This window comes from Zootoca vivipara, chromosome 14 (assembly GCF_965207765.1).
Source record: "Zootoca vivipara chromosome 14, rZooViv2.hap1.1, whole genome shotgun sequence".
Classification (NCBI taxonomy): domain Eukaryota; kingdom Metazoa; phylum Chordata; class Lepidosauria; order Squamata; family Lacertidae; genus Zootoca; species Zootoca vivipara.
In genome coordinates, this window is record NC_142597.1 from 1,697,964 (window position 1) to 1,712,183 (window position 14,220).

At 47.3% G+C, this 14,220-nt stretch overlaps 2 protein-coding genes across 7 annotated transcripts in view; both read left to right on the top strand.

Annotated features, from left to right (window-relative positions):
• The window catches only part of PLEKHA2 (pleckstrin homology domain containing A2), a 106,096-nt gene extending 101,321 nt beyond the window's left edge, over positions 1-4,775 (top strand). For all 6 annotated transcript variants that reach the window (XM_088657627.1, XM_088657631.1, XM_035138974.3 and 3 more), the window contains one exon: positions 1,994-4,775. In XM_088657627.1, the coding sequence (XP_088513753.1) occupies positions 1,994-2,347 (354 nt within the window). In that variant the 3' untranslated portion in view covers positions 2,348-4,775. The remainder of the gene's footprint in view (positions 1-1,993) is intronic.
• Positions 4,776-11,383: 6,608 nt separating this feature from the next.
• Positions 11,384-14,220, top strand: part of HTRA4 (HtrA serine peptidase 4) — a 30,645-nt gene continuing 27,808 nt past the window's right edge. Inside the window, exons 1-2 of the mRNA XM_035138992.3 lie at positions 11,384-11,872; positions 12,848-12,947. Coding sequence (XP_034994883.1) covers positions 11,431-11,872; positions 12,848-12,947 — 542 coding nt within the window. The 5' untranslated portion in view covers positions 11,384-11,430. The remainder of the gene's footprint in view (positions 11,873-12,847; positions 12,948-14,220) is intronic.

Sequence of the window (14,220 nt, forward strand, 5' to 3'; positions counted from 1 at the left end):
AGTCCAGTTTTGTAGACCTGATTATTATTATTTACAGTGGTACCTCTAGTTACAGGCCTGATCTGTTCCATTGTGCTGTTCGCACCCCGAAAAGTCCGTAACTAGAGCGGTGCTTTTGCGTGAAAGCACAATATGGCGCTTCTGCGCATGCGGCAAAACCCGGAAGTAAACATTTTTGGGGCTTGATGCGTTCTTATCTTGAAAAGACGCAACCTGCAGCGGATGCAACATGAGGTATGACTGTACATAGGAACAAGTTGCAAGTTGGTGTAACTTAGTTCAGTCTCATTTCTTTTATTTAGTCCCTTCGAGGGATGCCTCTACAAGGAGTTTTTAGCCAACACCACAGGTGAAAGGACCAGGGAATAACCACTGCCCATCCAAAGCACAGAATCAAAAAACCTGTTTCTCAGTGGCCACACTTGTTGCACCCTGTCCTAGATATTCCACCCCGTCCACCTCTGGTTTCCGTTATTAGATGCACCACTTTCAAATATTTTGCCCTCAAATAATCAATGAGGGCTAGCAACTTGTTTTGCAGAGGGAAGAAACAGAAGGAGAGACTCTTGTGATCAGAGAAGCCAGAGTGCACTGGAGGACCTGCAGTGAGGAGGCTGACTCCTCCCACCTGAGAGTCAGGGCCTTTCAAGTCTTTGGCCTCCTCTTCCGGGAAGAGGAGCCGTCCTGCTCTCCAGTTCTGCCTCTGGTTCCTTCTGTGAGGGAAAAGATCCTTACTGACTCTGTACCACTGTCTTTGTGGTTTCTCTTTTGCTTCTTGTACAGTATGTTGTTGATTGTCTTGTAGGAGTTGGCTGAGGCTTGCTTTAGTCTCATACTTTGTTAGAACCACTCATCCCCCTAGCTCATGATTGTCTACACTGACTGGCAGCAGTCTCTCCCAGCCCTTCCTGGAGATGCCAGGGATTTCTTACTCCCAATTGTTTAACAATACAGTGGTACCTCAGGTTACAGACACTTCAGGTTACAGACGTTTCAGGTTACAGACTCCGCTAACCCAGAAATAGTACCTCGGGTTAAGAACTTTGCTTCAGGATGAGAACAGAAATCGCATGGCGGCGGCAGTGGGAGGCCCCATTAGCTAAAGTGGTACCTCAGGTTAAGAACAGTTTCAGGTTAAGAACGGACCTCCAGAAGGAATTAAGTTCTTAACCTGAGGTACCACTGTAGCAACAATTTTCCTCCCAAATTAGGTTGCTGAAATGAAGAAAGCTGAGGGATTGTGGTGGGGAACCAGGACTAGATTTTTGTATGAAAGGGCTGTGAGCTCAGTTCTGGTACTGAAAACAAGTTCATGGGATGATGGGCAATCATCTTTTCTTTAATTCTAAGTCAATGTCCACCCCTCTTTCTAAGCCACTATTTTCCCTTTGGCTCATGAGCAGTGGACCTCAGGGTTGTTAGAAAAAGCAGAGATACAAGATGGAAATCTACCCATCCCTGGTTTAGGTTATATTTTTTACCAAAACCAAAACCCTTTCCCATCTCCCTACCACCAGCAAAGGGTTCCTGGGAATGCATCTGTACAAGATCATATCCATTTTCAAGGCAACCTGAAGAAGCTTGGCTCAAATGTCTGCCAGGCATTCTGACCATATGGAGGAGCATTCAGAAAACAATTTCACTGCAGGAAACTGAAATATATTAATATTCTGCACCAAGAAATGTTGAATTCTTCAACCTGTACAATATGCACTTTAAGCAATTAGTCATTGGGGAAAGTTGAATCCAGTAGAATTAGTCTGAACCTTGAAAAGCACTTTCAAGGGAGAAAAAGGAAACCCCTGCATTCCACAGGACCAAGGGAGCCCAGGGGCTTCATTGGTCCCTGGGAAGACTTCAGGGGCGCCATTGCACCCATGGGCACTGTGCTGGCACCCCCTCTGGCATGCATAAGCTGCAAGGTGTGTCTCTTCTCTCTCTCTCTCTCTCTCTCTCTCTCCCACTCTGCCCCACACCCCTCCACCCCATGCAGGACTTGGTGAGATCTGTTTCAGTGAACAAGCGTGGAAGCCCCAGCTCAGCCATGCCTTCCATTGAGAGGCTGAAGCATCTGGGAGGGGAGCCCAAGGCCTCCGCCAAAAGCCCGTCAGCCTCATGCTGGCTGCCTTGGATGCCGGTGCCGCAGTCAGAAGGGAAGCTGCAGCCTGCAGCAGAGCAGAAGGCTGGCCTGCAGAAAGACTCGGAGTTCTCCCCTCTGTTTGCCCAACGAGATGCTAGAGCCACGCAGGGCGGGCGTCTCCGGCACAGATCAGAGCCCCAGAACTTTAAAGAGCATCCATTTCCCTTTGACCTGGATGACGAGAGCATCCGAACCTCGGATGTGTGACTGTGCACTGCAAAGCAGCGCCTGTCGATGTACAGACCATGTTGACGCTTCCTGGTCCTGACACATGGATGTGTTGGGGCAAATGCTAGCTAGCTTGCACATGCTTAGGAAGCTGCAGCTGGAGCAGTCACTGTGATGTGATGACCTTCAATGCGGGAAGGACAGGAGATGCAACCTCCAGCCCTGGAGTCATTCCTTGGACATTTTCAGTGCAATGTGGTTCCTTCATCTCAGATGCCTTCCCATGTAGCCAATCAGCTAGAAACCTGGTATGGGTGTTCCGTGTGTGTGTGTGTGTGTGTGTGTGTGTCACTCACTGGAGTCATCTTGACCTCTTCTGGCAATGTGCCCAGGTACACCCCACTGTTTTTGTAGCAGCACACTGGTGGTCTGGCTGGCATGCTTGATCTGCAGGGGAGTTGAAGGCGCACTCCTAACTTTTGTGGGAGAGACTTTGAGGGTTCTTCCATAAGTGTGGCTTTTGAAGAAATCCTGTGGAACAGTGTTGCACTGTCAGTTTCGATGTGAATGTCTAACCTGTGTGTGTAACAGCTGCTCTTCATCTTCAGTGAGCCATGCTGCTGATGTGGGGTGGCCACGCACTCTTTTTGTCAAGGTACAAGAGGTTGGAACAAGGTGGAGTTCCTGGAGAGCTTTTCCTGCAGAAGGGAGCATAGGAAGCTGACTTATCTTGAGACAACTTGTCCATCCAGGATTTCAGAGGGGGGCATTTCTCCCCCCCCACCTGGAAATGCCAGGGGTTGAACCTGGGACCGTCTGCATGCTAGGCATTTGATCCAGCACTGAGCCAAAGCCCTTTCCTACACAGCAGCATCAATGCAGTTGCACAGAAGGCAAATCAAACAAGGTTATGGCAAGGATTCTTCAGACTCTGGTATGGGGACATTCTGGTGGTCTGCAGTGTGTTAAACGGGCTAAAGCTATATTTACACTGGCACAGGCAACCTACGACCCTGTAGATGTTGGATTCCAACTCCCATCAGCCCAGCCAGTTCAGTCAGTGGTCAAGGGTGATGAGAGTTGAAGTCTACCAACACCTGGCTGTTCACTGGTTCCCCACCCCGGATTTACACAGTGTGCTTTCAGCTGGTGTGTGAGACCATTATAATAATAGTAAACAACAACAACAACAACAACAACAACAACAACAACAACAACAACAACAGAAAATCCATGAAAAACTTTTCCAGAACTGGCGCAACCAAAAACTCCGTTCCTAACCCAGGAACTGTCTTGTGCCACAACAGACTTGGCTCATCGAATTCAACGCTGTCTACATTATTTGTCAGCGGATCTCCAGGACTTCAGCCAGGATCTTTCCACTCCTACCTGGAAAGGCCAGGAACTTCACTTGACTGCAAAATACGTTTGCTGCCGCTCTTTCCTCCACCCCGCCCTGCACTCTGATGCATCCATAGGGGAAAGGGCTGTGAATGCCTCACTGATGCTTATCAGGCCCAAGACTAGCAAGGCCCACTTGCTACAGGAGGGCTGCCCTAGATGACGTTTGTGCAACTGCACTGCAGTTTAGGATATTTAATTCCAAAGATTTTTTAACAGCCTTCCTTGTGTTGCCTGGAGTATGAAGAAATGCAGAGAAAGGGCCGGACAGAAGTCAGTGCAACAGAATCACTGTTCTAAAATTCAGCCCTTGGCTCTGGCTTCCTAAATGAGGACTGTCACACACTAACACAGCTACACCATGCATTTACAGCCCTCTTGGAACACTTGTAATAGCCATGGCTTCCTCCAGATAATTTGGGGACTATAGTTGGCCAAGGGTGCTGAGAGTTATTAGAAGATCCCTTAGGAAATGACAGTTCCCAGGATTCTCTGGTGGGAGGGGTGCCATGATGGTTACAGTGGTATAAAGAGTGCTTTACATGTATGGTTTGGATGTGACAAATCTGCATTAAGGGAACTTCTTAGCTCTGAATGTCCAGGACAGAAGGAAAGTGAGGACTAGCTCCTCTCTAAACATTTCCTTCTCCCATATTTCCAGGTCACAATGTAGTCCTCTAAATAACGTTTGCCTTTGCAAAGGGCTGGAGTTGTGATCATCCCCCCCCTAAATTGTTCCGGGTGCCTGACTAAAACAGAAAGCAAAGCAAAACGCAAATCTAGCAAGGAAAAATGATCAAAGAGGATTTTGCTATGTGAAGACGACTCACAAACAGTGTGAACATCTGTGATCAGAATATACTCAGGTATGCTCCCTTTTTGTATGGCAGGTTTTTCAGGAGCACAAACATATTTGTTTTTTGAGTGGGCTGTGATAACTTATATCAAGCTGGATTACTCCCCACCCACCCCTTTTAATGCCAACATTAACCTGGAACAGCTTCTGGTTAATATCTGAAGCAATAAAGATACAGAGAATAAAGTGTGTGTGCTGCACAAAAAAGAATACTGTTTGCATAATTTTTTAAATAATTTTTTTACTATTCTGGTTTTTCTCATCATAAAAATCTTAAGACAATTTGTGCAGTGCTTAAAGGCTTTGCTTCCGACCCTCTGTGTGGAGAGGCCAGCAACCAGGCATTCTCATTATATTTTCATAGTCCATGCATGACAGTCTGAAGTAGGGAAAGATATGCTTGGGCTGCAACTCCCCATTAGACCAACCCAGCATGGGCAATAGCCAGGGATGATAGAAGTTTTTAGTCCAGCAACAAATGGCTGGCCACAGGTGGGCAAAGGCTGCCCTAGGCTGCCCTCTCCCTGCCAGCCTGGTCTGAAGCTGTGCCCTGTTGGGATGGGGATATTGTGGATAGAGCTAATATGTGCCAGCTTATTAGCTGGCCAATTTATTTGGAATGTCCACAGGGAGCTAGAGAAAAGCAAGGAAGTAGAAGAAAACTTGCTCAAGTATTACTTGCTTACTTGGAAGCAAGTCCTACTAAGTGAGGCCTACTCCCCAAGCAAGTGTGCCCAAGACTGCAGCCATGTTTTGCTCTTCAAAGACTTTAGAAGGCATTGCAAACACACTTTGTAGCTGTCAAAATATTGCTCTTTTTCTCTTGCCAGCCCTCCAATTTAAAAAGTGGAATTCCTCAAGAAGCTGAATTGTACCACGTCTTGATACCATGTTCTGCACTTTTTCTGCATCCCCCAGGATCTCAACATGCACACCACAGCCCTGGTCCTTTCTGCATCCACCACATGCAGGGGCGTAGCAAGGGGGGAGCGGAGGGGGCAGCCCGCTCCCAGCTCCGTCTTTTGGGGGTAGCGCAAGCGGCGGCACCCCACTACGTAGTGTGCATGCGCAGCAGTGCCACGTAGCAACACATGCGTCGTATGTAGCGACGCATATGTCATACATAGTGATGCTGCGCATGCGCACTACGTAGTGACGCCCCGCCCCTGTATGCGTGTCATGTTTGCCGCTCCAAGTGCCCGAGCGGCTTCCTACGCCAGTAACGGCATGAGCTCTGCTGCTGAGCTATGGACCCCCATCCCAAAAGAAGGAATTAATCAAATTAATAATGTTGAAATGTGGCCCAAGGCTCAAGATGGGAGATGTTTCAGGATTCTGCACCTTAACTCCCTGCTCTTTTATAGGGAGAGAAGAGGCTTACACATTGCTTTTTCCTTGTGAATACATGCAAAATAATTATTAAAAGAGATTTATGGTGGAAAAGTAGACTTTGCTGGAAACGATGAAAATTCATTTGAATGAATGGAAGTAGTATTGAACCAGATGGCCATTTTTCTTTTTCTTTGCTTACAAAAATGTACATTTGACTAATACTGTTCTGTTGTGTGTTTTTCAAAATAAGTATTCCTTTGCACTAACTTGTATTTTAAACCCGTGAGTACCTTGTCAAGTTTGCCAATAATTTCCTGGAAATCCTTGTCTGCTTTTAGTAGGCAGAGGTCAGGTGGCTGCAATGCTTTGCACTCCACTTCTTCCTCTGCTCCGTTTCAACCTGCCCTGCAACTTTGCTAAAAGAAAAAGTTCTTTGGTCTAGGTGAAATGTGTGTAAATACCACAACAGTCTTCCTCTCCTAGACTGTGTTTGAAACACACATGCCATGTGATTCGGTGCATTTTTACTCAGAAGCAAATTCCACTGTGTTCCACCCACAGAGTACGTCTGTGTAGGATTGTAGTCTGAATTTGAAACCCTGTGGATTTCTTTCAGTGGACTTCTCACGTAGGTAGGTCTGCTTAGACAGGAACATCAGGGAGAAGAGCCTTGAAGCCAGAATCCCCCTCCAGGTGTTGTTGCACTCTGGCTCCCACCAGTTCCAACCAGCATGACCAATGGTCAGAGGTGGTGGGAGATTTGGTCAAAAACATCTGGAGGGATCAGGTTGAGGAAGGCTGCCTTAAGCACAGGACACTCAATGCTCGGTGTGTTTACTTTGAAATACAGCTTCAATAGGGCTGGCGCATTCCCCCCTTAAATGTGCGTTGGATTGGTGGCCCTTGCCCTGCACTCCTAAGCACACAGCCTGCAGGGAAGCCTCATTGAAGTCACTGCAACCTCCTGAGTAAAGCTGATCAGGACAGGACCAGTGTGTTACAGCTTGCACTTGCCTTTTCTTGAATCTATAGATTTAATGTGAAGCAAAAACATTGGGGCTAGAAATTCCAGCTATGTTGCTGTTAATAAATTGAAATGGCAGCTGAGCCAGACACTTGACAGGCGCCGCAGGGGACTTGGAAATGCATTGCTCTGTATTAGTAAGAGTTGGCAACACCTTCTGGAGCTCCTCCCAAAGCCTGGATAGCACAGTTCTGAGCAGTTTTCTATTTAACCCACACTTTCTAATATTATTATTTATTCAATTTGTATACCACCCTATACCCGCAGGTCTTAGGGCGGTTCACAACATAAAATCACAATATAAAAATACTGAAAAACAAAAAACAACCCAATAATCACCCACTTCCACAACACATTTTAAAAGCGCATCAGATATCAGTCAGCCAAAGGCCTGATTAAAGAGGAATGTTTTTGCCTGGCGCCTGAAAGTGTAGAATGAAGGTGCCAGGCAGACCACCCTGGGGAGAGCATTCCACAGGCAGGGAGCCACTGCAGAAAAAGCCTGTTCTCATATTGCCACCCTCTGGACCTCTTGTGGAGGAGACAGCTAGGTTCCTCGATTCTGACTCAACCTTACAAAGGGCTGCTTGGGACTTTGTGGAAAGCATGGCCTCCATGGGGCTGTCCCTGAATAAGCTTCTGAACCCCTCAGTGTTTTGAATCTATTGTGCAAGTTCTACTGCATGTGACTCAGAGCAGAGGTGTCTAATAGGAGATGCCACTCCTCCCTACACCCATGATGTGGACAATCCACATCCTAACATTCTCCTTTGAAAGCCTTGTTGAAATGCTCGAATCCGCAAAGACTTCAACATCTTTATCAATGACTTGGATGATGGGCTTGAGGGCATCCTGAGCAAGTTTGCAGACACCACCAAATTGGGAGGGGTGGCTAATACCCCAGAGGACAGGATCACACTTCAAAATGACCTTAACAGATTAGAGAACTGGGCCAAAGCAAACAAGATGAATTTTAACAGGGAGAAATGTAAAGTACTACACTTGGGCAAAAAGAATGAAAGGCACAAATACAGGATGGGTGACACCTGGCTTGAGAACAGTACACGTGAAAAGGATCTAGGAGTCTTGGTAGACCACAAACTTGACATGAGTCAACAGTGTGATGCAGCAGCTAAAAAAGCCAATGCAATTCTGGGCTGCATCAATAGGAGTATAGCATCTAGATCAAGGTAAGTAATAGTACCACTATATTCTGCTCTGGTCAGACCTCACCTGGAGTACTGTGTCCAGTTCTGGGCACCACAGTTCAAGAATGGTACTGACAAGCTGGAACTTGTCCAGAGGAGGGCAACCAAAATGGTCAAAGGCCTGGAAACAATGCCTTATGAGGAACGGCTTAGGGAGCTGGGTATGTTTAGCCTGGAGAAGAGAAGGTTAAGGGGTGATATGATAGCCATATTCAGATATATAAAAGGATGTCACATAGAAGAGGGAGAAAGGTTGTTTTCTGTTGCTCCAGAGAAGCGGACACGGAGCAATGGATTCAAACTACAAGAAAGAAGATTCCACCTAAACATTAGGAAGAACTTCCTGACAGTAAGCGCTGTTCGACAGTGGAATTTGCTGCCAAGGAGTGTGGTGGAGTCTCCTTCTTTGGAGGTCTTTAAGCAGAGGCTTGACAGCCATATGTCAAGAATGTTTTGATGGTGTTTCCTGCTTGGCAGGGGGTTGGACTGGATGGCCCTTGTGGTCTCTTCCAACTCTATGATTCTATGACCTCCTTTCACTTGGGCAGCTTCTGTTTTGGAGGGACCTTTTCACAAAGGACCCCTTGACTTTCAACTGTCTCATCTACTGCTGAAAAGGTTCACCCAGCTAGATCCTTCTGGGAATCTTACCAGGAAGGATTCACAAAGGTGATGGATAACTCCAACTGCTCCTGAATTTGAAGACTTCATTTAGCTCTCAATACCATGATTACCCAGTTTCCTTTTGAAAACCGCTAAGCCAGTCTTGTGGCAGTGGGCCTCATCTTTTGTTTTTCGTACTGTGTGGAAAAGTCGTTTATTGTGTCTGGCTGAGCCAGGAGAGAAATTTCCCTTGTCTATAAGGTTGCAGGCCTAGGCCCCACTTTTACGAGAGAGCAAGCCCCATTGAATTCAACAGGACTGCCCAGTAAACCTGTTTAAAATCACATGATGATGATGGTGATGCTTGTTTTGCATCGGTGGAACTGTCACTTGGTCTAGAATCTGCCTAAACCAAAATGCTTGGATGTGGTCCTGTTGAAGTAAATCCAAGTTATTTGTCTTAATTTAGCCTACAGATGGATGAAGTTGTAATAATTTTTCTCTCCTTGCCAAGCATCCACCCAGTGGGTTCAAGGAAAAAACAAACCGATCCATCATCAAAACTGTTTTCTTGTTTTATTAAGAAAAAGGTTTTGGAATTGTTTGAATGTTATGCTATGGTAATCCCAATAATAACTCTCAGGTGTGAATTGCGCTCCTGTAGAAAGAGTAATTTTTTTCTCTGAGCAAAATTTATGTGGTACAATTGCTTAATCCGAACAAGTAATTGGGGATAACTGTTTTAATAAAACAGAATGAACATTTTAATGTGTTTTTCTTCCTGCTCTGGCTGTCTGGAGTAATTTAAGATGTCATTACTTTTTAAATCATGAAAATTATAAATTAGTATTTTCCCGCTTAGCAGTGACAAAAAATGGTTATGTAACCACTCCAAGAGGGTGCAGGTCATGTAGCTTAAAGGAGGGCTATTTACCAAGCACAATATTTGGTTCGGACCCTGATTCAACATTTCAGAAAAGGGCACAATTCAGTCCGAAGTGCTTCAGAGGCTGTCTGATGCAACTTGCAGTCTTAATAACAGATCAGAAAAGCAATGCTTTGTGCCTCCCCTATTCAGTATTGTGGGGAAATAAAAAAAATGGCCTATCCAGTTTTAAAACAACGGAATGCCTCCTGTTGTTCTCTTACCGGTATTTGTTCTACATCAATATCCCACTTTTGTAGGTAGAACAAAGGATAGGACTTTCATCTCTGAGTAGGAGGCAATATTTAGTGAACACGAAGGTCACCTCTCTCCATCCTCCAGGCAAGCAGGAGGGATCATCACAGTTCAAGGACACCCTCCCAGGGCTGGAGAGGGGGTTGGTCTGGGAGGGAGAGTCCGGAGGGCCACATTTGGCCCCAACGCCTGATGTTCCCCACTCCTAAGGTACAGTGATCTCAAGGGTATCTCCTTCACCAAATCCTTGAAAATTGCTGGTGGGCTTGATCATGGCAGGCCCTTTAATACACTCCCCTCCCCGTAATAAAAAAACACATACATTAATTGTATTTTAAAAACCAAAATTTTGCCTTTATATTGAGAAAGTTAAAAGCAATTTTATTTTCTTCAGCACTGGCAACATGAACAAAAGGTGTGCTGCATTGTGGAAAAGGTGGGTCCCAAGCTAAGCCACTGAGAAAGGACCCTTAATTTGTTGGTTCTCAAACTTTTCTCCACACTTTCAGAAACGTTTTTGCTCATGCCATACTCAACTTTTTACTGATAAGACATTGGGAAACAAAAAGAAACAACCACCAGCAGTGCTTGATTTATAACACAGTGCACAACTACTTTATAATCTGATAATGGGGGATACACCCTCCCATATCACACCACACTGAAATGTTCAAAGATTTGATTGTCCTTGAATCTTCCACCCACACTTGCCATCCTCTCCACACTCTTTGAGAACCACTGTTTTAACTGGTAAAATGTTAGGTGGGAATAGTCTACTTATTCTGAGCCCAGAGGGTCGCCTGCCTGAGGCCACTTTGACCTCCACTGGCAGGCTTACCAATGCAGGGCCAAGGATCACCGCCAAGCATCCATGGGCCATCTCAAAAAGGGTTCCAGGCCACACAACACCTGTGGTCTAGAATTTAAGAATGTATGATCTAGATTCTAGACAGTCTTGCCCCAGCCGTTTGCCATGCCAGATGCCTTATTGCGACTAGTTTGACTACAAACTATGGTCATCACATCCCTATAGCGCCTTATTTTCTTTCTTACACTGCAGTTTCCATCCTTGAGAAAGTGATCAGGAGTGGAGTGGACAGGAAAATCAACACTAAGGCGTATCTTTCCCGCTGTGCAAAACAACCTACACTCATATCTAAGAAATCTACACATTTTCTAAAACGATGTGCTTTACCCTGGAATGAATTACTATATTCAGCATTTCGCTTTATGTTTTGGACAGTGCGCGCAGTTAAACAATCTCTTCCGTCCGCCCGGCGCCCCCTCCTGCGATTGCTCCCCACGCGGAGACGGCGCGGTTTGGCCGGGCGGGCTGCCTGGCCGTGGGCGCGCGCCGAGGGCCTTCCCTTTCCCCGCCCGCCCGGCCTATAAGGCGCCGTCGGCGCGTCCGTCGAGCAGAGGCGCTGGCCGGGCGGCTGCGGCGGCGGCGTCTTGGAGGGGAGCCCCGCCACGTGCTGCCTGCCTGCCTGCCTGCCTGCCCGCCTGCCCTTCTTCGCCATGGCGGCTCCGCGGCTCCGCTGGCTGCTGGTGGCGCTGCTGGCCGTGGCGGCCGCCCCGTCGCCGCCGCCGCCCCCGCCGCCGCCGTGCCCGCCGAGGTGTGATCCGGAGCGCTGCCCCGGGCGCTCGACGCTGGCGTGCCAGGCGGGCGGCGGGGAGCTGCGGCCCGACCGCTGCGGCTGCTGCTGGGAGTGCGCGGCGGGCGAAGGGCAGCCGTGCGCCCCGGGCGGGCGCTGCGCAGGCGGCCTGGTGTGCCGGAGGCCGCCGGGCGGAGGCGGCGCGCGAGGCACGTGCTCGTGCGCCGAGTCCCCGCTGGCCGTGTGCGGCAGCGACGGGCGCACCTACCGGAGCTTGTGCCACCTGCGCGCCGAGAACCAGCAAGGCAGCCGTCGGAGGGAGCTGCCGGTCATCGCCGTCCAGAAGGGCGGCTGCGGAGAAAAAGGTACGGAACGGAAGGGGAAGGAGGCGCCTTTTCTTCCCTGGTACTCTTCAGACTTTGGTATTCCGATTCCCATCATGGCTAGGGATGAGGGCGGGGAGTGGCAGTCCAATAAAATCTGCTCCACTCTGATCCTTTCGGCATACACTTTGTGTGTCCTTTGTGCATTTCTTTGGTGTCAGATGCAGACTCTAGACCAGGCAGCCCCAAACTGTGGCCCTCAGATGTTTTGGCCTACAACTCCCATGATCCCCAGCTAACAGGACCAGTGGTCGGGGACAATGGGAATTGTAGTCCAAAACTTCTGGAGGGCCGAAGTTTGGGGATGCCTGCTCTAGACTGTAGAGCAGGCAATCTCAATCCATGGTCTATGGACCACACTTGATCTGCAAACTTCATCCTGGTGGTCTGTGACATGTCTGGATTTGTGGCTGAACATGGGAGATGGCACATTTATTGCAGTGCATATTAATCTTTAATCTTCATATTATTGATTGTAATGCAGTTAAAAACAATGTGCATTACAGTTGCTGCAACAGACAGAAATATCATTAAATGGTCTATCAAGACACCACAGTTTTCAAGTGGTCTATGAGATGGGGCTGGGGTGGAGTTTGGGAGAGTGGATCTATTGATAGCCTTGTGGTGATTTACAGTAGGGAAGCAAGACTCCTCTCAGCTCCCTAATTTTGAAAGAAAGCAGCTGTAGGGGAAAACCAGGAGTGGCTTTTCATGTGACAGGACTGAAAACAATTGCCTGGGCTAAGCATTGCTCAGAGGCCCCTTGCTCCATATTTCTAATAATATGTTGCCATTCCGCTGCTCTCTTGCATCTTGCTCCAGCTAGAGACTCTCTGGGATCCAGTATAAAAACAAAATATATCCTGCCAGTTTGAAGTTTGCCTGTCCCTGCTTGCAGAGCATCCTGAGATCCAACATGGTCTTGGACAAGTGCCAGACACATCCTTTGCTTCACAGGTCTTGTGGACCCCAACAGTCTGCGGTACAAGTTCAACTTTATTGCTGACGTGGTGGAGAAGATTGCTCCTGCTGTCGTGCACTTGGAACTCTTCCGCAGGTAGGCTCCATCTAGTTAGAGGGAGAAATTAGCCACTAACTTTCTGCCCATTAACTTTTTTTGCAGAGGTTATTCCTTGGTCAACTGTGGCACTATAGGAGCTGCCTCTCCTAGCTCTTTAAACCGGGCATAGGCATACTCGGCCCTCCAGATATTTTGGGACTACAACTCCCATCATCCCTAGCTCACAGGACCAGTGGTCAGGGATGATGGGAGTTGTAGTCCCAAAACATCTGGAGGGCCAAGTTTGCATATGCCTGCTTTATAGCCAGGAGCTTCAGCCAAAGCAGTGAATGAGGCCATTTTCAGCCTGGGGGAAGGGTGGTCTTGTGTGGAGATGCTTAAGACACAGTCACCACGGCATGCACACTTTTATTTTATTTTATTTTACTTTATTACAGCATATTGAACCTTGGTCACCTGGTTTAATAAATCTTGTTCAGTTCATCATATGAATTTTAAATGATTAATGAATCAATTAAATCTGCATGCATTTGGTTGTAAATAAAAACAGTTTTTGAATAATGTAACCATATTTTAAACAATGCATGGTTGTGTGGCAGCAGGGCACCATGCAATGTGAGAGAGAATGCCTTTTCTAATATGGCCATTGCAGTTTTTAGAAGTTAGAAACCATATCAGAAACCATCAATTTTTTTTAAAAGTTTCCCAGTGCAACTAAGCTATGTAATTATGAAGGCACTTGATTGAGGCTGCAACGCTAACTGCCTAGTGATTCCTGCTGGAGGGGTTAAGGAGATGGTGGAAGAAAGCACTGCCTTGCGGTGACCCCTGAGAAATATTATTATTATTATTATTTATTATTATTATTTATACCCCGCCCATCTGGCTGGGTTTCCCCAGCCACTCTGGGCGGCTTCCAACAGAAAAATGAAATAAAATAATCTATTAAACATTAAAAGCCTCCCTAAACAGGGCTGCACTTTGACATGTCTTCTAAAAATCTGGTAGCTGTTTTTCTCTTTGACATCCGATGGGAGGGCATTCCACAGGGCAGGCGCCACTACTGAGAGGGCCCTCTGCCTGGTTCCCTGTAACTTGGCTTCTCGCAGCAAGGGAACTGCCAGAAGGCCTTAAGTGCTGGACCTCAGTGTCTGGGCAGAACGATGGAGGTGGAGACGCTCCTTCAGGTCTACTGGGCCGAGGCCATTTAGGGCTTTAAAGGTCAGCACCAACACGTTGAACTGTGCTCGGAAATGTACTGAAAGAGCTTGAAAGCTTCAAACTGGGCATTTGAAGGGCAAGGCAGAGC